This window comes from Lipomyces chichibuensis (genome assembly GCF_038497645.1).
Source record: "Lipomyces chichibuensis strain CBS 12929 unplaced genomic scaffold V1513scaffold_68, whole genome shotgun sequence".
Classification (NCBI taxonomy): domain Eukaryota; kingdom Fungi; phylum Ascomycota; class Lipomycetes; order Lipomycetales; family Lipomycetaceae; genus Lipomyces; species Lipomyces chichibuensis.
This window is the reverse complement of record NW_027117520.1, coordinates 1-25,090: the sequence shown is the minus strand read 5'-3', so window position 1 is coordinate 25,090 and position 25,090 is coordinate 1. Positions and strand designations below refer to the sequence as shown.

At 45.8% G+C, this 25,090-nt stretch overlaps 10 protein-coding genes across 10 annotated transcripts; 6 read left to right on the top strand and 4 right to left on the bottom strand.

Moving 5' to 3' along the window:
- Nucleotides 1-173: 173 nt before the first annotated feature.
- V1513DRAFT_454120 (uncharacterized protein) lies at nt 174-1,043 on the bottom strand. Its single transcript, XM_066899338.1, has 3 exons — nt 922-1,043; nt 751-863; nt 174-689 (listed from the first exon to the last, which is right to left on the bottom strand). Exons 1-3 carry the CDS (start codon nt 968-970, stop codon nt 591-593), a joined length of 261 nt encoding a protein of 86 aa, XP_066750663.1. The 5' UTR covers nt 971-1,043; the 3' UTR covers nt 174-590.
- Nucleotides 1,044-1,205: 162 nt separating this feature from the next.
- Nucleotides 1,206-2,990, top strand: V1513DRAFT_287716 (uncharacterized protein). Its single transcript, XM_066894603.1, has 7 exons — nt 1,206-1,298; nt 1,357-1,739; nt 1,793-1,872; nt 1,921-2,138; nt 2,193-2,416; nt 2,471-2,579; nt 2,630-2,990. Exons 1-7 carry the CDS (start codon nt 1,283-1,285, stop codon nt 2,863-2,865), a joined length of 1,266 nt encoding a protein of 421 aa, XP_066750662.1. The 5' UTR covers nt 1,206-1,282; the 3' UTR covers nt 2,866-2,990.
- A 25-nt stretch (nt 2,991-3,015) lies between these two features.
- Nucleotides 3,016-4,454, bottom strand: V1513DRAFT_467163 (S-adenosyl-L-methionine-dependent methyltransferase). The gene is made up of 3 exons (XM_066900103.1): nt 3,604-4,454; nt 3,420-3,557; nt 3,016-3,362 (listed from the first exon to the last, which is right to left on the bottom strand). The coding sequence occupies exons 1-3, from the start codon at nt 4,168-4,170 to the stop codon at nt 3,129-3,131; spliced, it is 939 nt and encodes a 312-aa protein (XP_066750661.1). The 5' UTR covers nt 4,171-4,454; the 3' UTR covers nt 3,016-3,128.
- Nucleotides 4,272-7,456, top strand: V1513DRAFT_475342 (PRP1 splicing factor, N-terminal-domain-containing protein; the record flags this gene model as incomplete). The annotated part of the gene is made up of 2 exons (XM_066900198.1): nt 4,272-4,995; nt 5,053-7,456. The coding sequence occupies exons 1-2, from the start codon at nt 4,655-4,657 to the stop codon at nt 7,454-7,456; spliced, it is 2,745 nt and encodes a 914-aa protein (XP_066750660.1). The 5' UTR covers nt 4,272-4,654.
- A 60-nt stretch (nt 7,457-7,516) lies between these two features.
- Nucleotides 7,517-10,028, bottom strand: V1513DRAFT_454106 (uncharacterized protein). Its single transcript, XM_066899337.1, has 6 exons — nt 9,692-10,028; nt 9,528-9,639; nt 9,137-9,472; nt 8,797-9,083; nt 8,590-8,734; nt 7,517-8,541 (listed from the first exon to the last, which is right to left on the bottom strand). The coding sequence occupies exons 1-6, from the start codon at nt 9,898-9,900 to the stop codon at nt 7,624-7,626; spliced, it is 2,007 nt and encodes a 668-aa protein (XP_066750659.1). The 5' UTR covers nt 9,901-10,028; the 3' UTR covers nt 7,517-7,623.
- Nucleotides 10,029-10,118: 90 nt separating this feature from the next.
- Nucleotides 10,119-12,723, top strand: V1513DRAFT_287724 (kinase-like domain-containing protein). The gene is made up of 2 exons (XM_066894604.1): nt 10,119-10,383; nt 10,434-12,723. Exons 1-2 carry the CDS (start codon nt 10,337-10,339, stop codon nt 12,511-12,513), a joined length of 2,127 nt encoding a protein of 708 aa, XP_066750658.1. The 5' UTR covers nt 10,119-10,336; the 3' UTR covers nt 12,514-12,723.
- A 355-nt stretch (nt 12,724-13,078) lies between these two features.
- On the bottom strand, nt 13,079-14,885 carry V1513DRAFT_454096 (ras family-domain-containing protein). The gene is made up of 8 exons (XM_066899336.1): nt 14,860-14,885; nt 14,588-14,799; nt 14,408-14,427; nt 14,305-14,331; nt 14,111-14,208; nt 13,952-14,045; nt 13,771-13,893; nt 13,079-13,715 (listed from the first exon to the last, which is right to left on the bottom strand). The coding sequence occupies exons 2-8, from the start codon at nt 14,649-14,651 to the stop codon at nt 13,503-13,505; spliced, it is 639 nt and encodes a 212-aa protein (XP_066750657.1). The 5' UTR covers nt 14,652-14,799; nt 14,860-14,885; the 3' UTR covers nt 13,079-13,502.
- Nucleotides 14,886-16,475: 1,590 nt separating this feature from the next.
- On the top strand, nt 16,476-19,748 carry V1513DRAFT_461020 (Rap1-interacting factor 1 N terminal-domain-containing protein; the record flags this gene model as incomplete). Its single annotated transcript, XM_066899878.1, is given in 6 exon segments — nt 16,476-17,138; nt 17,190-18,456; nt 18,508-19,051; nt 19,102-19,326; nt 19,378-19,649; nt 19,669-19,748. 6 exon segments carry the CDS (start codon nt 16,476-16,478, stop codon nt 19,746-19,748), a joined length of 3,051 nt encoding a protein of 1,016 aa, XP_066750656.1.
- Nucleotides 19,749-21,686: 1,938 nt separating this feature from the next.
- On the top strand, nt 21,687-22,786 carry V1513DRAFT_454083 (uncharacterized protein). The gene is made up of 2 exons (XM_066899335.1): nt 21,687-22,000; nt 22,133-22,786. Exons 1-2 carry the CDS (start codon nt 21,814-21,816, stop codon nt 22,576-22,578), a joined length of 633 nt encoding a protein of 210 aa, XP_066750655.1. The 5' UTR covers nt 21,687-21,813; the 3' UTR covers nt 22,579-22,786.
- Nucleotides 22,787-23,320: 534 nt separating this feature from the next.
- V1513DRAFT_461019 (uncharacterized protein) lies at nt 23,321-24,914 on the top strand (the record flags this gene model as incomplete). Its single annotated transcript, XM_066899877.1, has 4 exons — nt 23,321-23,384; nt 23,531-23,697; nt 23,761-24,109; nt 24,232-24,914. The coding sequence occupies 4 exons, from the start codon at nt 23,321-23,323 to the stop codon at nt 24,912-24,914; spliced, it is 1,263 nt and encodes a 420-aa protein (XP_066750654.1).
- Nucleotides 24,915-25,090: the final 176 nt, after the last annotated feature.

The window sequence follows — 25,090 nt, the reverse complement described above, 5'->3', positions numbered from 1 at the left end:
TCAAGGAGGTGTTGGAGCCCAACGACAATTACATGTAGGGTTATAAGTGTCGTACATCTGACCACCGGGGACTCCGGGCAACCAAGGAGTTATCGACGTCATATCGAAAAGGCAAGTTCAATATTATCGTGAAGTATAATTATAGGATCGTTTTATAAATGTTTTCATTATATTGTTTTGTGAGCCGCATGTGAAGAAACGATTCTGGTAGCCTGGCGTCCAGAGAGTATCTGTTAATCGCTGCTACGTTCTTACTATTTTATGAGTATTTAGACCAACGCGTACAGCCCACAGACTATATAGTAGTCAGGTCGACTTATTACTAATGGAATCCGAGCAATGAAAGCGTTAAGGAAACTATTTCATCCCCCACTTGGGAATCTGTATGACACCAGGCGCGACCTTCTATAATGATATAGCACTCCGACGTACTTCAAATTGGTTGACATTGCGACAAACTCCGTTCTTATATACATATCCAAAACAATTTCTAAATCGACGCTGTTCCACGTCCCCTGTCGTGAAGCTGTCCGTATCGGGTGCTGGGCCGTACTATTCCTGCAGCTCCAACTGTTTTGCAGTGCCACCATCTATTCAATTTGGTTGAGGGTGAGTAATCCTCTCTGGGGACGTCTTACATCTTTATTCTTTTGTAGAATTTCCTCACGTATCTCCTCGAGCCGAGCTCTCTGCATGTGTACATTGTCAGGATCCATAATCCGGTCGCAGATAAATCAGAATGCAACATACTTCTCGTTTGTGATCCAGGCACTCAACAAAGTCAGCTAACTTAGTCTGACATGCTGATCGCTCGATAGCTCCACTCTTGAATTCGCTCTCGCACTGGGCCAAGTCGACCCACACTGTGTAGATATACACTATTAGCAATTACACACAAATAATTACCCAGCTAGGACTCACGATTATAGCATCGACTTTTGCCACCAGTAAGTCCGAATCCAGATGACATGACTAAAATCGGGCAAAATAATGTCACAATGGGATGCTGGCACAATAAATGCGACTTGAGTGCGAACTTGATTATCGGACCAAGTGGAAAATAGTCGGCTGTCATTGGACTGTCATTGATGAATGACAAACCCGAACCTGAACTCAAATCTAGAACTTGCTTAGGATACCCTAACCCCAAAATCCAACGCGGTCTGAATTATACGCCAACCGGTATATCAGATTATGAGTGCTTTGAAAAGTTCAAGTTCCCGATCAATCTCACCGAAAGATCCACGGGAACATCACTATTGTGCAATATTTACAAGTCAGCATGGTCGGTATAACAGGTATGTATGTTCAAGTTGTTTCTGCATATTAGATAGCCAATTCTCTCTTTTGACACAGGAACGAATAATATTCCTCTTGGCGCGAGACGGCGTGGAATGCCTGATGCATTTGTGCCACCACCACCACCGCCATCACCCCCTCCAGGTTCTCAAAAGCCACAACCACCTCCTTCTTCAGGTTATGCCATTCCACCTCCACCGCCGCTTCCTTCGGACGCAGTCCCACCGCCGCCACCGCCTCCAGATCACTTGGAACCACCACCCCCGCCGCCACCTCCAAGTGCGTCTGATGAGAAGCGTGGTCGGTCAACTACAAGAGACAGTGACACTCCGAGAAAGCGCAAGCGCAATCGTTGGGCTGCCGCTGAAGAGAATCATGTCGCTAATTTGATCAATATGCCAACCAGTATAACTGGCAATATGACTCCTGAACAGGTTGAGGTAAGCATCTTTATATATGATTTTGTGTGGGTGCAGAATATTAACCCTTTTAGGCATATGTACTGAATCTGCGGATTGAAGAAATTTCCCAAAAATTACGAATCAATGACGTGGTGCCAAAAGACGGTGAAAGGTAAGCTCATAAGGCCGTAAGTACCTCTGATGTTCTAATCGGTTATAGATCTCCTTCCCCCCCGCCACAATATGACAGCAATGGCAAGCGTATCAATACGCGAGAATTTCGTTACAGGAAGAAGCTCGAAGATGAGCGCCACAAGCTTGTTGAAAAGGCGATGAGAACAATTCCTGATTTCCGACCACCGTCAGAGTACAGAAGGCCTCTCAAGACTCAGGAAAAAGTCTTCGTACCTGTTAACGACTATCCTGAAATTAACTTTAGTAAGTTTAATACTTTTGCTGAGGAGATCATAATGATACTAATATTAAAAATAGTTGGTCAATTAATTGGACCGAGAGGCAACACACTCAAGAAAATGGAGCAAGAGTCGGGGGCTAAGATCGCCATTCGTGGCAAAGGTTCGGTCAAGGAAGGCAAAGGTCGATCTGATGCCGCTTATCAGTCGAATTTGGAGGAAGACCTCCATTGCTTGATTATTGCTGATACGGAAGAAAAAGTGCAAAAGGCCATTAAGCTTGTTAACAAAGTTATCGAATCGGTTCGTATTCATCTTTAAGCGTTGCAGAAGAAAGTGCTTCTAACTATTCGATAGGCTGCCTCTATTCCAGAAGGCGAGAACGAGTTAAAGCGCAATCAACTGCGAGAATTGGCTGCATTGAACGGAACTTTGAGAGACGACGAAAATCAGGCTTGCCAGAACTGTAAGACAATTTTCTAGCATTTCTTTCACTATACTAACATTCCGTTGTAGGTGGTGAGTTAGGCCATAGGAAGTACGATTGCCCGCATCAGCGAAATTACACGGCGAATATCATTTGCAGAATCTGCGGAAACGCTGGCCATTTCGCTCGTGACTGTCGCGAGCGTGCACCGCAAGGTCCACCAAGACAATCGCCATTCCAGGCTTTGCCGTTCTATCTTCCTGAAGCATCGGCCCAGCAACAGCCGCCTAAGCCGAGTGCACCACCACCATGGGCCCGTACTTGAATCTAACATCAGATGCGACTAGCGGCTAGTACTGGACTTTGTATTTTAGCTATTGTGAATAGTTTTAAGTGTACACATATGAAATGAAGCATTAGTTATGTACATAGAAGCCGGCAGTGGAAGACTGGTTATACGCGATGTGATCTCTGGTACGGATTCTGTGCAGTAACAATGTTCGAAAAAATTTATTGTACAGCAAATACATATTTACGTTGTCTTGATTCGACAAAACAATTTCCCAAACTCCAGAATGCTAATATCCTTTAAGCAAAGTGAATCCCGACCTGATGAAAAGCATATAACAATTTTAAGAAATCGGCTTCATCGCACTTTCCAGCGCGCTCGTTGGCCATCTCCGTTTCCTCCAATACTCTGTCGATTAATATACCGATATCGACGGAATCGTCCATCATAATGTCATTCTGAGAACAATATGTACGATAGTTCTTCTCCAAAATGTCTGTCACAGCGGTTGACTTGAATCCTGCCGAGATAGTCTAATCTCACTTTGTAAGCGTACTTGACTGCAGGAAAATTTCGATTGAGTCACTTACTCTATTCTTTCGGACAAAGCATATTCTAAGTAGACCATCCCATTCTTCAAAATCAACTGGTGGCCTAGGGTTCTTTGGCTCTATCCGGACAACCGACGATTCGACCTGTGGCGGCGGTCTGAAATTATTCTTTCCAACCTAAGATGTTTTAGAAACATGTTGTCGAAATCGCCATTATGCTTACCTTCATTATATGTGTAACTTTAGCCCACATTTGTACATTAACGCTCAGACGGCAATATAATGGGTCGCCTGGTCTTGCAACAAGTCGCATAGCAAATTCTCTCTGGAACATGAGAACTGACACTCGCGGCGGCCGCGGAAGGTTCAACAGCTTGAACACCAGAGGAGAAGAGATCTGATATGGAGTATTGCTGATGCATACATCGAAATATGGCAAATCTGCCTTTATCACATCTCCGAGTATAACTTCCAGTTTCTTCTGTTCCGGCTTTCCTTGCACCCGTTTCGTAACTTCAGCAGCCATTCGCGGATCCATCTCTACAGCAATAACTTTCCTAGCCTTTTCCAAAATCTTGACTGTCAGGTTGCCCGTCCCCGGACCCACTTCAAGAACAACATCTGCCAATTTAATATCTGCCTTATCAACAATTCCTTTAGCAACTAGTGGATTTTTAAGCATGTGCTGACCGAGTCCAGTGTTCATTTTGAAAATATTCAATCTTTCAACTGGAGCGCTTTTGGCGGCCGCCAATGCATTGTTGTGTTTCATCGACGCGATCTTACCCATTTCCAAGATAAGTAGAAATAGCAGTACTGAAAAGATTTATCCTTTTTGTAATATTATAGGCCACAAAGAGTGTCAGTCTACTGCATGGATTGATGGAGTCAAAATTAACCATAACTAAAAATTTTAACTTTTTAAGGGCTGTTGGTGAGTTTGCTGATCACAAGCTAGTCACAATGGAGTCTAACTAGTGCTAATCCCTTATTTAGCTGGCGCTACGATGCCTTGTCGGCATTTCGCTTGAAGAGTTGATAACTTCAGTGGAACTGCAGTATACAAGTAAGCGGTTCCTTGGTTTATATATATGCTCGGTAGAACCCGGAGGTGGGTAGGATGTCTCCAAAGTCACAAAGCAGCGAACACGACGATTTACCCGGACTATTTCTTCCTTCGGTGACTTTCGCTCCGCCGGCAAAGATCCCATAAATCGCCAAGCGACATCTGATTCTGATTTTGTATGTGGCAGTGACTGATTTTATTAGTCGCAATGTTTGCAGCGCCTCGTCGGGACTTTTTGAATGAGCCGGCGCCCGAAAATTACGTCCCCGGCTTAGGCCGCGGCGCCACAGGGTTCACTACTCGATCTGATATTGGCCCAGCACGCGAGGGCCCGTCAGAGGATGCCATCAAGGCTGCATTGGCTAAGAGAGCGGAGGCTCTGGAGAATGGAGAGACTGTCGACGAAGAAGATGACAATGAAAGGTTTCGAGATAATGAAAATGACGAGGGCCTTTTCGCTAGCGGGACCTACGATGAAGATGACGAAGAGGCTGATAGAATATATAAGGAGGTAGACGAACGCATGGATTCTCGTCGAAAAGCTAGAAGGTAGGTTGCTCATACTTAGATATAATAAGATCAGTTAGTTGACTAATTCTGTAATAGGGAAGCCCGGGAGAAACGAGAACAAGAAGAGTATGAACTCAAGAATCCGAAAATGTCGAAGCAATTCGCTGACCTTAAGCGCGCCCTTTCAACTGTAACGGATTATGAATGGGCCAGTATCCCAGAAGTAGGCGACCTTACGGGCAGAAATCGACGAGGCAGACAAATACTTCAACAAGAAAGGCGATTTTATGCAGTACCTGACTCCGTACTCGCTAGCCGGGGACAAGCAGCATATGATAACGCTATTGACACAACAGATGGTGCCGCATCATCTGTGGATGGTACTATTACAGACTTTCGACAAATCTCAGAAGCAAAGGATAAGATGCTAGGAATGCGATTAGATCAAGCAGGAACCGATTCGGTGTCTGGCACAACGAATATCGATCCCAAGGGATATTTAACCAGTTTATCCAGTACCATAACACGGAGCGATGAAGTCAGTAGCATTGCGAAGAACCGTGAGTTGTTAATGTCAGTTGTCAAGACTGATCCCAAACACGCCAATGGCTGGATTGCAATAGCCAAGTTGGAGGAACAATCAAACAGACTGTCTTCGGCGAGGAAACTCATTCAGCAGGGTTGCGACAGCTGTCCCAAAAGTGAAGATGTATGGCTAGAGAACATGCGATTGAATCAACCTGTACATGCCAAGATAATTGCCGCGAAGGCAGTACAAAACCTACCAAGGAGTGTCAAAATATGGCTGGAAGCAATGAAGCTTGAAACTGATGTCAACGCAAAGAAGCGAGTTATTCGAAAAGCGCTTGAGAATATTCCGCAAAGCGTTAATTTGTGGAAAGAGGCAGTTAATCTTGAAGAAGATCCTACCAATGCTAAAATTTTACTAGCGCGCGCTGTGGAACTCATTCCGTTATCTGTTGATCTTTGGCTAGCATTAGCTCGATTGGAAACCGATGAAAATGCGCGAAAGGTATTAAACAAGGCAAGGCAAGCCGTCCGTACTTCCCACGAGATCTGGATTGCGGCAGCGAAACTTGAAGAAAATGCCGGAAATCCAGCTAGGGTCGAAATAGTGATAAAACGAGGTATTGCCGAATTGCAGCGCCGTGGAGGTATGCTAGAACGTGATCAGTGGATCACTGAATCTGAAGAGTGCGAAAAAGAAGGTGCCGTCATTACTTGTCAGGCTATTATCAGGTCTACCCTTGGTCAAGGTCTCGAGGAGGAAGATCAGGAGGCAATTTGGTTGGATGACGCTCGTAATTCAGTTGCGCGAGGTTGGTATGAGACAGCCAGAGCGATATATGCATATGCTTTGCGGGTGTTTCCCTCGGTGCAGGTGTTATGGCGGGAAGCTACTAATCTCGAGAAGCAACATGGTACAAAAGAGTCCTTATTTGCGGTGCTAGAGAGTGCTGTAGAGGCATGTCCAACATCTAAAGATTTATGGCTCCTCTATTCTAAGGAGAGACTAACTTCTTCTGATCTTGAAGGCGCACGTTCGGTACTTAGTCGTGCGTTTGAACATAATCCCAACGACGAAGATATTTGGCTTGCGGCTGTTGATATCGAGGCAGAGAATAATCAACATGATCGTGCCAGACTTCTTTTGTCTCGCGCTCGTCAAGAGGCAGACACGGAAAGGGTGTGGATCAAATCGGTTGTGTTGGAACGGCAGCTGCAGGATTCAGAAGCCGCTCTAGAGCTTGTCAATCAAGCTCTGCGTGAATATCCGAAGTCAGCGAAATCTTGGATGATGAAGGGCCAGATATATGAAGTCAATAATCGAATAGCGCAGGCTAGGGAGGCTTATCTTTCTGGCACGAAATCCTGTCCGACGTCGGTCACTCTCTGGCTACTGCTTTCTAGACTGGAGGAGTCACAAGGTATTATAATTCGATGCAGATCTGTGCTGGAGCGGGCAGCGCTGGCGAATCCTAAATCACCAGAGCTATGGCTGGAGCGAATTAGAGTCGAAAAACGAGCAAATAACCTCAATCAAGTGAAGAATCTACTGGCTAAAGCTCTGCAAGAATGCCCCATGTCTGGAGCTCTTTGGGCAGAAAGTGTCTCAATGGAACCTCGAACACAGCGTAAGCCAAGGCTTATCACAGGCTTAAAGACATGCGAGAATGATCCGATTCTAATTGCCGCTATTGCAAGACTATTTTGGTCCGAGAGACGAGTGGACAAAGCCAAATCATGGTTTGAAAAGGCTATAAAGGCGGACTCTGATGTTGGCGACCATTGGGCGATGATGAATAAGTTTTTACAAATGTACGGAACGAAGCAGGAGCAAACTGATCTTATGGCAAAATTCATTGTGGCAGATCCCCATCACGGTGAATTGTGGACCAAAATTATGAAGGACGTTAATAACTTTGGCAAGAGTAAAGAGGAACTGCTGGAGCTTGTTTCTTCGCAGATATCCCCTTGATGTAGATGTGGAGTTAAGATATGAGTTTCTGCAATGTAACATAGGGCAAGAACGTGAATAGCATGTAATACGAAAATTGTTAATGTACAGTCTAATTACAATACGAAACATTTCGTAAGTATTACTACGGTGATTCACAAAGCCAACATAACAGCATGTTACCACTGTTACATATCTACACTTCCATCATCGTCATAGTCCCAGTCCGCTCCTTCCGCAATTTCGTCGGCCCTACGTTGGACATCGGCCAAGCCACTTACTTCGTCTACAAACTTCTGGACATTCAACGCATTCCTGACAAAGCTCCAGCCATCCTTTTCCCAAGCCTGTAGAATAGGGTCCGAACAGGCCGAGCAATAAGTGTAGTTCGCGCCTTTGATATTCATCTGCTGAAAGTTGTGAAGGAAGCCCCGAATCTGATGAGGCACATCTCCAAGTGGATGCTGGAACTTACCGTCTCCGTCCGAGTTCTTAGGCGCAGAGGATGGTGCTGGTGCTTCTGGGCCCAACGGATGTTGTATTATCGAGACAAATAGCTCTGCAGCCAAACCAGACGCTATTAGAGCTACCCCCGGTCTCGTAACGGTACACATCTGGTCTAATGTTCTGTCGGTCAAGCTATCCGATGGCGCAAAAATATCATTGCAGAAGTAGCATCCTAGACGCTCGTCGCCGGTTGTAACCCTTACACCATGCCGCATGACGACGTAGCTATCGAAACCCAGAGCAGAATTAATTACGACTTTCCGCTTTGCACAAGCTATTACAGTAGGAAGCCACCTAGCCTCCCGGCTGTCCATAAGCAAGAAAATCGCATCATGTGCGTCAATAAGCTCTACCAGCTTTTCGTATTCATATCTTTGCGTCTTTTCGTTGGAGACTGGATGTCCAGCCATAGGAACCGATAAGCAATACCCCACACTGTCCACCCCAGGATAAATCTCCTTCAAAGCTTCGGCCGCTCGCGTGGCTTTTACCGCTCCTCCATCTAGGCAGTCAGTAAAGTTATACAGTGCCTGACGCACGGGATTAGAAAACGACACCGTCGCATTGTCAACAAACGTAATTTTCCGGACACCCCAACCCTAGCATCGTCAGTCTCTTCGCAATTAGGAACACTAGCCAAACCTTACCATAAGAGCTCGAGCGACGTAGCTACCTAATGTTCCGGCTCCGAGCAGTAAACATTTTGTATGCTGAACCTTGTCAATGTCAAGGTTAGGGGCAATCCTCCATCTCATAAGCTTTAAGTTCAGATCAACAGCTTGGTCTGCAAGTCTAGCGCTTTATCAGCCAATGCACGCCACCACACTCGGCGACCCAAATGTAAGTTTACAAACCTCTTAGGATCCATCAGCGGAGCTAGGTCTGACATTTTTGGAGCGAGTTTATTTTGGGAATTCCGCTCCCATCCAGTGGTCCGCAGTGGCTCATCTGTACATGTCACGTCCCCCCTTTCAAACTGCATCCATACACTGCGTGACTCGGAAGACAACGTCTGTAGATCTCTAAAGCATAGAACTTTCACGCGCAACAATCCCTGATGCTTTAAAAAGGCCAGGAAATTGCGAAGGGGCCATCCTGGATAATTCGGGAATGCTGAAGTATCGATGAAACCGACTGTGATCTAAGCTCATCTGTTATCAAACAGACTTCTATATCAGCTAAACGTGCACTTACTCCGCTTGTATCTGCATTATCCCAAAAATGGATCCATTCGCTTAGGCTGCCGACTTTCCACTCTCCTGAGTTTTGCTTTAATAAGAAAAACCCATGCAATTTCTTATCAACCGATTTACGCCAACTTGTGATGGCAGTCGTCAAAGCGGCACTAGCTTCTAATCCAACTGGTATGACAGAATCTACTTCTGCAAAAGCCCAATCTGAATGAACAGCTGGGAACGCAAACCAGTAGTAAAACTTGTACTTTTTCAGAGCAGAAAAACTGATTAAGTAAAACGAGCATAATTTCGAAGGTGTCTTGATAATTTCACCCTCCTGAATTGCTTCAAAAATCTTTAACTGTGTCAGTTGTGGGTCTGGAAAAGACGAAAGTTATTCTTAGGCGTACCTTCTTCCCCTCCTCCTGAATGAGACGGCTCTTATCAAACTGCTTAAATTCTTCAATAGTATTTAGGTTCAGTAATGTCCCATTGGCAATACATTCATGGTCGGATATACGACTATCGACATATCAGTCTGCACTTTAAACTTTAAACATAGAAGATTGGAAACCTTGCAGTCTCATCAAAAGAATTGCCGTCTAATGTAACTATTCCACTACTACTCGCAGATGTAGAGACAGGAATGCTGTACAGCCCAATCAATGGCTTTTCGGAAGCATCTAGTCGGTACTCATTCAACTTCTTTGCCGTCAAAACTGAGAAAAAGGATGGGTCCACGAAAGACCGCAGAGGGGCAAATTGGACTACTGTCGAAGGCATCGCTTGGCAATTATTATGACATTGGAACCATGCACTCGGACGATAGTGATTGAATAAATATGGCGGATGAGAGATCGAAGAACACCTGATCCCCACCAGTTCGCTATTCGTGACACAGCGACAACGTCATCGGGGGTTAAGTACGCTAGGTTTGTCGTTGGGAGTTAGATTTAAGTTTGTGACCTTTGTGATGACTCAGGCGTTGCCGGGGAGATCTCTCCACAATCGATCATCGCCTGTGGGCAGGATCTCCATAGAGCGTTTAATAGCAACTCAATAGTGATCCGCTTGAGATGTCCACTTTCAAAGTGGATACTAGTGGGATGATCTGGCGTTGAAATAGTGTATCGGATTTCTTCGTAACGTTCCACGGGGCTGACTGGGTCGAATACTCACATTTCCAAATGCTGTATTGGCCATTATAGAGCACTTTAAGATGTCTATCGTACCATACAATGGAGACCAGAAGCAAAGCATAGTCTTGTGGGTTATAAGTGCATCCCGGTCTAGTTAGCCTTCTAACTTATTATTAGGCATGATCCCATCCGTGGTGCTGTGGTGTTGCTCGACCGTGACTCGCGTCAACTTTCCCTCCATCGCGACCTAACCTTAGCGCAGCCCGTCACTGACAGCAATGATATTTCGATAGTCAATCGTCCATCAAGCTCAAGAGTTAATTCACAATCTCATTGGTTTCAACAGGCGACATCATCTTCGAGGTCACGGCAACAAGCTAGTACGGGTCACAGAGCTCAGTTCGCTGACTCCTGTCCGTATTGCGGTCGTGGTGCGTCTACGATTACTGATCAGTCTGGATCGAATGCATTTGCCGGTCAGGCAAATGGTTTACATGGGCGGCATAGTCCTCGCATGGTTAGACCAGACAATCTCGATGGCGGAGTCAGAGGCGGTAGAACCTTTGTCGACAGGCATTATTTCAGGCTGTTGCACGATGCAAGCGTCACGTCAACGCCAACGCAATCGCCTTCTGATATGCCTATATTTGGCTCATCATCATCGAGTGCGTTGCCAGATGTGCACGCAGCTAAATCAGGAATATCGTCCTCCGCGTATAGCGAGGGTTATTTCGAGCGGTTTTTTGTTACTGAGCGTGAGCTGGGTCGTGGAGGTCGTGGAGCCGTCTACCTTGTGGAGCACATTCTAGACGGCGTCTCTTTGGGTCAATTTGCGTGCAAAAAGATTCCTGTCGGAAATGATCATAAGTGGCTGGAGCGAGTCCTGCGTGAGGTTAATCTTCTTCGACTGACACACACCAATCTTGTCAATTACAATCATGTATGGATTGAGAATGCGCAGCTCACAAAATTTGGACCAAGTGTTCCGTGTGTCTTTATTTTGCAGGAATACTGCAACTGTGGAACACTTGAAGATTATGTGAACAAGAGATCTGGTCTCGTCCATAGGAATCTGACAAAATCAGAACTCAAGATGCGAGCTAGGCGGCTATCTCAATGGTCGGCTGACTGTGCAGAGGAACAAAGGAAAAGATTTCTCACGCTGGAAGAAATTGGATCATTTTATATTGACATAACCTCTGGCCTGAACCATCTTCACCAACATGGGTTTGTACATCGGGACTTGAAGCCGTCGAACTGCCTGTTAAATGAAAGTGCCGGAATACCTGGAGCTTTGCCACGAGTTCTTGTGAGCGACTTTGGCGAAGGCCAAAGGGAAGGTACTAAACGAGATGCTACTGGAGCGACTGGCACGGTCGGGTACTCGGCACCGGAGACGTTACTGCCAGATGTCACAGGCGAATTAGCTGAGTTTTCGTTCAAGACGGATATGTTCTCTATGGGCATGATCCTTCATTTTTTGTGTTTCGCTAGGCTACCTTACGAGCACGATTTTGATAACGAATTCGATGAATTACGGGAGGAAGTGATGAGATGGAAGGGATTTGACAAATCTAAAGTGGCCGGTATTCGAAGTGATTTACCATCGGAGCTATATGATCTCCTGAGCAAACTGCTCTCACCTGTTCCTGTCGAGAGGCCCTCTGCTGAAGAGCTTTTAGATTTGATTGGTGTCAACGCCGAGTCGCGTCGGCGAAAGTCTTCAGGTACTTCAAGTATGGCTTCATCGCCATGGTCATCAAAAGGATCATCGCCGTCATCTACTGGCACATCGTCGAGTATATTTTCGCTTTGGCGTTCACGTACGTCTCCACAGCCTTCTGTACCAAATAAACCTGGTATGACTGGTATGCCACCTGATCCTCTCCCTTCGGATCCGATCAGAACAATCCCATTACTTTCCAGTACGCCGGCGTCTGCGGAGCCCTCATTCTGCCCCTCGGAAGATTTGGTGCGGTTGGCAAGGCCGAGCTTATTTCGACGGTCAGTCTCTGTGAATACATCAGCGGATGCGCGTCAACCAAGCGATAGCAATGATGTGAATGAGATGCCGGCTGTTAAGCCAGAATACGCTATTACGCCAGTACGCCGGACAACTGCGGCCCCAATGAATTCGCGTCCGCTATGGCAACGTACCCACGTCTTATTTTGGATTTGGATCATGTCTTACATAATTGTCGGTGTTATCTCGTCCTACGGGACTTTGTTTGCCTTAAGACGAAGAGAAGGTATCTGATAATACCGTCTCCATGACTGAAGATAGTGAGCGTTAATTTTAAATTCACGTCTCGAAAATCAAAACCTGGCCTCTGAAAATTACATATGGCACAACGATGTTACTGCTTGTGAAAAAGAGCTATATTAAGACAACTCGGGCGATTCAGACCCGCAAATGGAACGTTGGCTAATAACTCATTTTGTCTTATGTAACATAGGAAGGCACACATTAAGCTAAATAGTGATCTCTCCGATAGTAATAGAAGCAACAACAGTTTACAATTTCTCTGTTCTGACAGGTCCATCGTAGAACGTTGCCAGGAAAACTATCCATATCCGAAGTAAGGTAAGCACGAGTAATTCAGCTTTCTTTGGTAATAACTCAGCTTTCTTTGGTAATCACACGAACAAATCCGTTTCAAAATTCGACTTCGAACAATGCGTTCGATGTCCGTATTGAGACATCGGAAACATGGAGCATGTGCGGTTGATCTCAACTTGTCGTGGGTGCGGCATAAAAGGCGCATGAAAGAGCTGCGCAGGAGGACAGAGACCATGCGCCGAGCGCCTTCTAGAGAAAGAATGGTCGATTCGAATTGTAGGGTTTTATTACGGACTGAGAGCAACACTCGATCATAAAGTACTAACTAAACACAGCTGAGACTAGATTCTATCGTTGGCAACCATAAACAATGAAACGAGAACAAACAGAGAAACATCAATGACAAAATTAGGCGATTGAAACACAAACAAATCAACGGAACACCACTACCATGTTAAAATATTATCAGACACATAGCGAATAACTTTGCTCTCACCACTGGCGACAAACCGCTCTTGGTAATACACTGTTCTAACAATATTTATCTCATACAAACTATTATTTACTTCAAACCCCCATCCAACAGTTGTAAAATGTTGCCTCCACCATATATGCGGACTTATTGTGCTGTAATAATTTGTTGTAAAATTAGGTCAAATTATTTTAAATGCTGCAGAAAAGCACATCTAGCACGTGCAACCATTGTTGCTCTGAGCTGGCGCTCGTCGACTTGGCCGAGAGAGATCGACTCCCTTTGGAGCTGCTCTCGTCCGTGTAGACGCGGTCTCAAGCGGCAGACGCTTTGCAATAGCAGTAAATAATTCGGTGACATTCTCTCCAGTCTTTGCGGACGTTTCGAAGAAAAGTAATCCAGATTCTCGAGCGTACGCGTCAGCGACCTGTAGAGTGGTTAGCATCCAGCGAGAGTTTCCTATTCACAATGTATACACATACGCTAGTCTCAACCTGTCTCTTGGCATTAAGATCGAGTTTGTTTCCAGCAAGAGCAATAATAATGTTCTCATTAGCTTGTCGCTGAAGTTCTTTAACCCATGACTTCGCCTTATCTAGAGAGGACTTCAACAAATTAGCTCATATCCATCTATGACTGTCATGCACAAGCACAACGACATACCGCCTGAGTAATATCGTATACAACAACTGCACAATTTGCATTTCGGTAGTACATTGGCGCTAGCGATTTGTAACGTTCCTGTCCAGCCGTATCCCTATACCAAGACAATCGTCAATCACTGCTAATCAATTGTCAGCGAGCAAATGCGAGACTACATACCAGATTTCAAACTTTATAGTTGTTGACTCGTCAAGACCAATCGTCTGGGTGAGGAAAGCAGCACCGATAGTCGATTCCCGATAGTCGTCGAATTGATCCTGGCCACATCGAGTCAGTCAAATCTCCAAAGATGCTACCAACTCCAACCAGCATCACCACTCAATAACTACGACTTATCATTAACTGCCGCATACCTTAACGAACCGCAAAACTAGTGAACTCTGATACAGTCACAGTCAGTACCGACACATATACAAATATCGCAGCCAAGCAGTCTCAATAAACAGACTAGCACACCTTTCCAACGGCCGACTCGCCTGTTAAACAACGGTGTTAGTTACTTAGACTGAGCCAAACAACAAAGCATAGATAGTCAGCCATAAGCTGCAAGCGTTTGTATGTACAAGACGCAGCTAAACACAGATATGGACAACAAAAGCGATATTGTATTTCTAGGGTAAAGAGCAATGGACTTACCAAGAAGCACTAACTTGAACTGGGCAAACCGAGTGCCAGAAGAAGAATCGCGAGCCCCGGCCATTATCACTAGTCAGCAGAAGGAAATTTAACGCAAAGATGGGTGAAGGAGGGAGGACGTGAGTCTGGAGGTAGGTGGAAGAAATAGGGATGACGACGAAGAAAGCGAGCCAAATTGAGCTGAGATCGCGGCGCTCGGAGCGTGGCTCTTGCTGCAGGAACTGTTAATGGCGGACCCGGCAGATACGGTGGCTATGTTGGGTGCAGCGTACCGGAATTGTCCCCTGCATGGAGTACACGAAGAGCGTAATTAATGCTCCAAAATAGTCTCGTTATTTGCGAGATATGGCACATATATGCCTGGCTTGTGTCCAGTAAATCATGCATTGCCATGTGTCATATTCTTCGGATATGAAATGATCTTGCCTAGTTTAGTGTATTAGAGTAATCGTCGGAACAAATAAGGTAGAGACTTAAGTACAGAAAGTACTGCATTAGTTAATTAATTTATTATTTATACAAATCTTGACGAGTTGTGTCCGTAATGATACTCAAGCTATACTAAACCCGGGGGCTGACAATGATGTTACAGAGTTCGCCGAGCTGCCGCTGGTGTGTTTCCCACGAAAATAAGCAAGCATATTTTGTTGGAAACTAACTATGGTCATGCAACACTCAGGTACCGAGAAGGAGACGAGCATCATCGCGCGCCACACTTTACAGTACTACTATTATAGTAAATGCGTGGCGGCTCTTGCAGTGCAGATTTGCTTCACTGGAGCATCTCGTGGATGCTCATTCTTGTGTAGATTTTTCTCTACTACCTGGTTCGCAGTTTGGTTCGCTGTACTGTAACGAGCCAGAATATTTCTCGCACCATTGACATCGCGATCGCATTCGAGCTGACTTTGCCTGCATGCGTACTCTTTCCTACTCCTTACCTCGTTGAGACTGCCACATCTTCCGCACGTCTTAATAGTGAGGGCCTCAGAGACCAAGACAACTTTGCAAAACTTATATTCTCGCGCTTTGTTGAGAAGTCGTTGGAATTTTTAATGAGACCACTTTGCCATAGCTCGTGCTGACTTGGACTTAATCCGCCGGCGTCCACCAATACGTTGTCAGTCACCATCTGTTGAACTGGAAAGGTCGGTAGGATGATAAGATTGAATGTCGTGCACAATTACTTGGCAATCCGGCACTGCAAATAGACGACCAGATTTTAAATCCGACAACGCAGCCTGGCTGCTGCCCTTTTCGACTTCCACCTTTTTACAGTAGTATATAAGAAGCCGAAGCCGAAGAATTGCAGATGGGCAAATGTAGCGCCATCGTACAGACCAAACTCGAGTGAAATTTGATCACTCCGCAAGCAGCCACAAAATGGCATTAATTGTTAATGGCATCATTGTTTAGGGGAATCTAGGGCTGTTGCTTTTTTGCCTTTTGCAGATATTGCCCGATATTGACCGATACGACATTCTGACGATGGCCGTTTGAAGATATTTATCCTCTAGCCCTGGTTCGCCGATACTGTATCGGCAGAAACGTTTCGATATATGCAGATGGGTAACGTCCAGTGGTAGAATGTCCCAAAAATGAAGTTTGAAAGTTACGACAGAACGCGTAGATTCGAGGGCAAACGCGTCTGCTGTAGTTTTAACTCACACTGCGGCGCGTGCTCCAGATCGCGTCAAAACTACCAGAATCTCCGGTAAGCGGTTGCATCACAATTCAATTGTTCCACTTCACATCGCCTTCTACCGCCTGTCTCTATTCGTTCTGTGCTTCAATTTGACATTTTCGGGATTTTCACAATTATACATTTGCTCTTTTAGCTCGGTCCGTCGGTCGGTCGGCCGCCTTAAGAGTAGCAGCAAAGGCGATCATGGCGCCCCTGGCTACCGCCCTTCCGGTACTTTACACATTCACTCACGCGCCTTCTTATTCTTCACACCTTTCATTTTCTCCATCAGTTGATGCTTCGTCTCCGGCGCGTAACCAGGAAAATGAAACACCATCGTCGTTGGTTAAGCCGAAAAAGCGCGTCAACTTTTCGCTCTCTCCTATCACCATGGATGCATCATCGCCCAAGACACCAAAGAGCGCTGCCCCCGTTCACTGCAAGTCAATTCTTAAGTCGCGGCTATCTCCGTCAAACTCTTCACCTGCCGTATCGTTTGGTTTAGAAAGTTATCCATCTTTCACGGCCATGTTGGAGACAATGTGCGCCGCCCTAGAAGCCAATGACAATCATACGAAGTTGGACGTCTATCTCAACTTGAACAACGCCCTTCGCGGTCTCAAGGCATATCCGGACTCAGGTTTTTTGCTTAGCAAAATTACGGCGCTTGTCACGTACATCAGGCGCGATATCGAGTTTCCATCGGACATCTTAGAAAGGTGCGAATCTAGGGTCAAGATCCAGGCGTTGAAGTTTTTTAGCTTTTTGGTTTCTCTAGACGCCGTCGTGCATCTGATTGACACTCAGACAGTCTCGTGGATTTTGGCTTTTAGCATATCGGCGATTGAAGATCCAGATATTAAAAAGGTATGTGGTAGTGGATTTTACGACAGCGTCTTTTGCCCCTAATGTGTACAGAACATGCTTCTCTGCCACCTTTCCTTCCTGGCGTCACAAAGACTTACCCGACTTTTTAATGATGAATCATCTAATCGAGTTTTTGATGTCCTCATGCGGGTACACAGTCGCTCTAGAAGTATTGAAGGACAATGTTATCAGAATTTCAGCACACTCATTACGATGACGCCAGCTGTGATGCTACAGCGGGCATCCGAATGGGTTCCTCTTGTACTTCGAGCCTGCTTTAGTGAGTCGAGTGCAATGCATAGCAAAGCTGTCTTACCCCTTCGGATCGCCTCGCGAATATTTCTTGGTGTGAAGGACTTCAGCCGGACGGTACTTGATGCTTTAAATATGCCAAAAGGTTCGGATAATTCTCCAGAAGCTAGTGGCGAAGATACCAGGACTTTGTTTGACGAATGCTACGATAATATTGGGGTTCTTCTCAACAATAAGCACGAAGAGCACATTCTCTCGGTTTGGGAAGCCATCGTCGTCGTGCTAATTGCCTGGGGGAGACGCCGTGATGAGCGGTTGGATAAGTGGACACATCTTAATAAGTGGCTCGATGTTTTTCGAAAATGTGTTAATTCCACGGATGTTGCGGTACGCGCCAGGGCAATATGTGCATGGCAGAAACTGGCATATGCCTGGTTAACAGCACCAATTATCGGTGCTGACTCAGATATTTCTAAACGACGAACAGGTATTCTCTTGACCGTCTTTAAATTCCTTCAGGATAACAAACCGGAGACTATTAGCGCTCTCACAGTCACATTCTCTAAAATTACCTGTCTCATCATGCGACCGGGTATCTCTACTTCGCAGATCTCTGCTGCAGAATTTACAATGCGGCAATGCGACTTCACTTGGAATCAGCTTGTCATACCTGTGATTCGTGATAGCTGTCTTCATAACCCTTCAACATTTGCATTTGGGGCTACCTTACTGCATGCGTTGCTAGCAGCCTCCAGTAAGACAACTCCAACCAGGACTGAGCCGGAATTGTGTTTTGGAGCTGTATCCCTGAGCGACATTCCTAAACTAAACGCCAAGTGGACTAGAGCGAAGACGGAGCTGGTTCTGGAGACAATCGCCAAGATGTTTGACAAAGCATTGACAACGCCGGATAGAGAGTTGGCCATGCAGGTTTGGTCCGCCTTATTGAAGAACATTCAGTCAATCACAAAGAGGGAGGTTCGACAGTCTGCCGAATCATTGGAGTCCATTGCAAGCATCTGCAACTATGTGCAAGCCTATGCCAGGAAGTCAGACATGCAGCCGGGTATACTATTGTCTCCTGCAGTTATCGTGACGTTTCTAACATTACACTCAGAGATATTTAAGCTTCTCATGCTATCAACAATGGAGACATTCGGCATGATCACCCTTGCCGAGAAGCCATTTGCTTCTGACGAATATGGTAAGTTCATTCCCACAGGATCACCATCTTCAAGAGCAATCCTGGAGAATACTGGCACCGGTTCATCCTTGAACGCTCACTCTCCTCTGGTGCGATTATGGCGGGTTTACCTCACCTCAGTCCCGGTAAGCGAGTCAAACATGGCAGAGTACATCAGTGCCATGAAGGCAATGGTGGAGTCAGCTCTTACCGCCTTGTCGTCTCGACGTAAAAGTATTAGTTTCCTGGCTATGTCTTTGCAGGCTATTACATTGGCAGCAGGTCCGGGAGTTATTGCAACTTCCAGGAAAAGGTTCCTGGACGGATCGGATAAGAAAGCACGATGTTGGGCTGTATTTGCTAAATATATTGTGGACCTCCTGTACGCGGAGACCGATGACTCCTCGCAGTCCTCAGTAGTCGATGAAGGGGACTTGGAGATGGAACTGAAAAATGCTACTCTGTTATCTGCTCATCGGTATGCATTGTACATGTTTATGTTTGTATCGGCATGCTAATACTTCCTAGTTTTGCGCATGACAGCGACATCGCCAGTCTGGCTGTCTCGATCTTCAAAAATGCAGAGAATGGAATGGATTTTATTGAGAGTTTTATACGGTATATGCAAGACGACATGACGACCCACGGCACTACGGAGCTGTATGCTACTCTCACCGCCATGATTAGTCAGTTGCAGGCCCTCGTCATGAAGTACTGTTGGGATGACTCTAATGAAAGAGATCTTATGGAACAGTAAAACCACTCTCTCGCTTGATTTTTTTGCAGATAACCTGACTTTCATAGAAGCACTAGATTGATTGGCGACGTGATGCAAATTGCGTTTAAAGAAGTACGACAGCTCGCTTTGGGCAAAAAATCTGCCGTCCATGAAAGTTTCTATATGTCGATTATTTCGACCCTGCAATCTGTTGATGACGCCAGCTTTATATCCTTGACCAAGTCTTATTATACCGAGATAATTTGTGGACTAGATGACCACACGCTTATGGCGAAGATTATGGAGTCCAATAAAGCTGTACGTTCGTTGCGTTGTCTTGGTCTTTGGATGGCTTTGGGTGCTAATTCAGCTTGTAGCTCTTCGAATTTCATATGTCTGTTTGCAAGACGATTACCAATCGGGCTCAATCATCGACGGCGATAGGTTTGTCTCCTGAAATTATGCCCATCATTATTTTTTATTTAAACTCAAACATGCCCGTTTTCGCAGACGCGAGCTTGGCAGCTTGTAAGAATGTTTTACAATCCGATCAAATAGGGCCCGATACCTTGCAACTTCGCAATGCGATTAGAGCGGCCCAAAATACACTGACGGATGCAAAGAGGAAGCAGATCATTGACGAAAGTATTGCGAACATCAACGAGAAAGCACAACAAGAGATGCAAAGTATTACGGAACGGAGATCACAATATGCTAGCCCCATTATAGGGAACTCCGCTCCCACGAGCAAGTTGCAGGAGACAACAGCTGCAGATGGACTCAGTCCTACGTCACTCGCGGTAGGTAGTCCGCAATCTAATGCAATTATAGCGGATCCTGAGTCGCATGCTCTGCCAAATTTTACCTCGCATAAATCTGTCAACGCCAATGCCGAAGTGCATCCACCGGAGATCGACAATCAGTCAATCACAGTAGAGGCACAAATCTCGTTTCTCAAGTCCAGTGACCAAACTACAGAAGTATCTGCTGTTATTGACGACGCCCTGGAGCCAACCAAATTTGCTTCAGAGGCTACTCCTTATTCCCGACACGCAATTCCCAGCAGATCTTCTGCGCAGACGATACTTGAAGATACATGTCACTCTATATCTCTGCCTCATGAGGTTGGCAATGAAGCTGCTAGGTCAGGTGCAAAGCTTATGTCGGATCTTGCTGTTACTGTGACCGACGTCAATACTGAGGAGCCACTAAGAACGGAAAGTACCGTTCAACAGTCAGTCGCCCCTCAGCCCAGCTCCCAGGTCGACCTTGGTCAACTTGGGGACTCCGACACCATTGGGATTGATGAAGAGCTCAAGACTATTAGAATCGCAAGCAATTATGTGCGCGTTGGTGATAAGGAAGATGTTGAGGCGAATGTTGGTCGAGAAGTGCGAGTGTCTGGGAATGAAGAAGTCGAATTTGAGGCAGAGGATGCCGACGGTAGTGACTTTAAGGAGGTCGTCCCAGTTCAGTCATCCATCAGACAGCACAATCCAACGACAGCAGATGAGGAATCAAGGACTGTTCCAGTCAATGAGAGGATTATTGTATCGTCCGTACAATCAATGCTCCCGGACGCTCTGGCCGATACACAGCCTATTTTCGAGTCACAGAGGTCATCACGCTTGGACAGTTCAACATCAGACGGCAGCCATGTTGAATATAGTCGCGAACTGGCAGGCGGTGTGATTACCGCGCCCCCGTCGGCAACTCAGGACAACCGCTGCTGCGCGCACGAGCCATGCAATGATGGCAACTTCGTCGGTCTGACCGAGCCTGTACGATCTCAGGGGCCGGCATCTAGTGAAAATGGTGGCGTCGACGGTAAATCAGCAGCAGAGGGAGTCTTGTCTGTTGCTGATTCTCAAGACGACGTTACATCGCAGCCTGCCTTTCCGTCGCCTCATGAAGGAGCCAAAATCACTGGTAGTCGGGTCCGAAAGCGATCGAGTGCACCATCTGACGCTTCGGCTGTTTCAACTTCAGCCGAAGCGGCCGAAGCGGCGGTCTCTGTTCATTCTTCAAGTCTTGCAATTATTCCCCCAGTATCGTATCCCGCTCCCTTATTGGCGGCTATGCACGTTGATCGATCCAACCATAGCACTATCTCTGGTGAGAAGAAGACCAAGAAGAGAGGTCGAAAGTCCAAGCAACAAAAGTCTCCAGATGATTTTGAAAATAGTGGTGGAAACACACACGTTCGACAAGGTTCTATCAATGACTGTATCACCGTCAGTGCCAATCCCAAAACCAATGTTATTACTCCTTCGCCGGCCATCGTGATCAAGCGTGAGCGTTTTGCAATGGAAGATTATGAGATGGCTGATCGGATATTGCGTATGTTAAGACGTTGGGAGTTATGCTCGGTGCTTATATTAACTACATTTCATAGCACATCGCAAGCGTGGCCGTTCTAAACTTGTTTCGGAGTCTTCAGAGTCGGGCGGTGCGTTTCGTTCTGATATTTGGTTCAATAGCTCCGACTAACACACATACAGACTCGTCTCCAGTTGAGCAAAATGAGACACCTAGTAAGAAAGCTCGGATCTCTAAGTCATCATCTCTTCCGTCGCGGATGCGTCTTTCGTCTACAAATCACAGTGAGACTTCAAAAAGTTCTATTTTATCCTCATCAATATGCACTGGAGTTGATGACGATGAGGAGGACGAGATCCAGTCATCCCCGGTTCGAGGTTCGCTTGAGAGGTATTCAGATACTTTGCAAAATTCTAATGGTACTACATTGTCACTACTACAACAACAGAGGACCACATCTGTGATGTTGTCGTGACATGAAATATACTTACTACGTGCGATTATGCTAACGAGTGTCTATAGCTTCCCGTTCAAGTTCGTCCAGTTCTCAACGCAGAAGCTCTCGAGCTACGTTGTCCAAGCGTTCCGATGGTCGCGAAATGGTTCTCCAAACGCAGCAGTTTCAAGACCGACGTTCGAATCTTGCGATTCAGCAAGTCAATCCGAAGCGGGGAGTCCAACAATGGTCGATCGACTCCCCAGACGGACTTGTTTCAACTGGGTCTCTCGCAATGTCATCAACGACGGGGGAGCGATCGACGGTTGTACAAAAGTCGGCGCATACTTCCATACATTCGGTTCCAGATTTCCTTGGTCAGCTGAGTCATCTTGAAACAATAATCTCAGATTTGCTGAGTCAGATGTCGGAAAAGCAGAAGAGGGAGTTGGACGCCATGCTCTTGAGAATGATGTGGAAAACACATGTGGCTGCTGAGCCACTAGTTCCAGTCTTAACAGGCCTCAATTAGAGTTTATTTCAATTTATATGTAATTTGATAAACGGATTTAGGAAGTGAAGCTCTGTATCTATTGATGATGTTAGTTCCCCGTTACTGTGTGTATTAGTCTCAACATGATTTCACTGTATATATTAAAGAAATTTGTTATCCAGCTCGTTTGCAAACCATAGCATGTTGTACGGTGCCGGCTAACTAGGACTAAGTACCTGCTTTGCGCTAAGGAATCTTCAAAGGGTTTCATTATGCCACTTTAGGCAATAAAAGCCTTTGGACTAGCTCAAATATTGTCGAGTCAACGAGATCGGTATCATGTACTTCCAAAGTGATGCTCTCTCATTACAATGAAGATATCGTGGTATTTCTTGATATTACTGTTGGCGTTCGCCTACCTTGCAGCATTTAAAGGTCTTCGACATCCGCATCGAAAAGCTTGTTTGCTACCCAGTGCTCTTGGATCGTCGATACGGTAAAATCGAATCTGGAGCCTTCTGCCGACGCTTTTTCTAAGGTCTCTCCCCAAATTTAGGCTCTGTTTGGATTACCGTCACTTATTTCTCACTTATTCCCCAATTATTCCCCACTTATTATTCGCTGAAACCCCCCCTATTTTTCAATTATTTGTCACGTGAGGTGTGACGCATAGGTGTGACGCATAGGTGTGACGCATACTGGCTTCTTTTGGTGGAGGCGGTAAGGAAGACCTTCCTTAATAGGAATGAACCCTTGCCCTCTCAGATTTGGTCGGTACAGGATGATAATACTAAAGTTTGCTTTCGAGTTATTCCATGTTTGTACTAGCGTTGAAAGTCTGTTTGGTGCGCGTCTAAACCCTCGCCCTGCTTGTTTACTCAGTGCCTGATTTTTCCACGCGTCTTGATGGTTCCTCAACCACAATAATCCCCTACAATCGGCTTTTACATACACGTTGCTTTCGTCCTTGTGTTTAATATTAAGTTTTCAGTCGCAATTGTGAACAACGCTAATGGTCCTTTATATTTCTCGAACTACAGCCAAAAGTGTGCTTCTTGCAGAACTTTGGTGCGCCGCGACACGTTGCAGGAGCTCCAGCAAATGTTTGTAAGTCATGACGGTCGGCCTCTGAAGAGTTGTAAGACTTGCCGTGACAAGGTGAGCACTCCATAATTTGGGTGACGTCTCGAAGGCGCATCAATTTGTATTAACAACAACCAGAGGGCGTTGAAAAGTGGTGGCACACCCACGACGCGTACAAACTATGACCTTGACGAGCATTATGATACTCATGAGGAGTTCATTGAAGCCGTGTCGTCGTTTCTAGAGCAACATGACGATCATAAGTTTAACCTTGAAGCACATTCTTTGAGGATAAGGGCCGCTCTCTCAGCCAATATTGAGACGGATGTCTCTACTGCGACTCGTGCACAAACCGGTGATAGGGCTTTGCAGACACGAGTTGCAATGCTGCTCAGAAATGACATTTTCGACTGCACAGGTTACTACTTTCAGTCACGACGGTGCACCGAGAGAAATGGCGAGATCAAATTCAGCTTCACCTGTTCACGTTCCACTGAACGCGAAACTGAGCGAGATCCTCTAAGAATTCAGCGATACACAAATACGTAATCCGATATTGCACAAGGTAGGTACAGCTTAATTGGCTGGCTAATACAACGCCAAATTTAGTCCCGAAGGAGTTCTTCGATTGCCACGGCCAACTTCATATCATGTTGTCGAAGGATGACGGGTCAGCAGTCATAGTTTACGACCATATAGGTCATCCTGAAACACCAAAGTTTCATGTGACCGATGAAGTACGAAACTATATCGATGCGCAAAAGCTCCTTTCTCCGCGGCAGATATATCAGAACTTAATCCGACTGGCGGGAGATTCTCAGTTTGCGCGGACGCACCTGCACACGATAACTAGGCAACAAGTCTACAATGTCTGGCTCTCGTTTACTAGAATACAGTGGGAAAGAGATCCGACAAATGACTTCTTATCTGCCCAGCGTCTGATTGGAGAACAAGACGGCTATCAGCTAGTTGAAGAACTCCAAGAACCGGGTGTTTCACTAGCATTCGTGACGCCCTGCTTCAGTGATACAGACAGTTATGATCGGGCGAAAATGAGCGAAATATTTGTCGACTCTACATTCAACACAAACATGCACGGATATGAGCTCTATTGTGTTCTCACTGAGTACGACCTTGTTTCTCTGCCTCTTTCCTACCTTCTGCTGGATACCCGTGGTATTCGGGAGGAGGGCAAGAGGGGATCGAGATTGACAGCATGGTTTACTGCTCTGCGAGATGCCGGATTAAAGCCCAACGTGGTACACACGGATAAAGACTTTGCAGGTGCCTAGATATTAATCTTTCGCTGAAAATGTTGGGTTCTAATTACGCAAAATAGAGGTGACCGCTGCCAGTCTTGCTTTCAAGCGAAACAACCCTGCGTACAAGCACCATCTGTGTCTGTGGCATAGCCTGCGAGCTATAGATCAGCATATCACTGGTAAGACGAAAAACAATGGGGCTCACT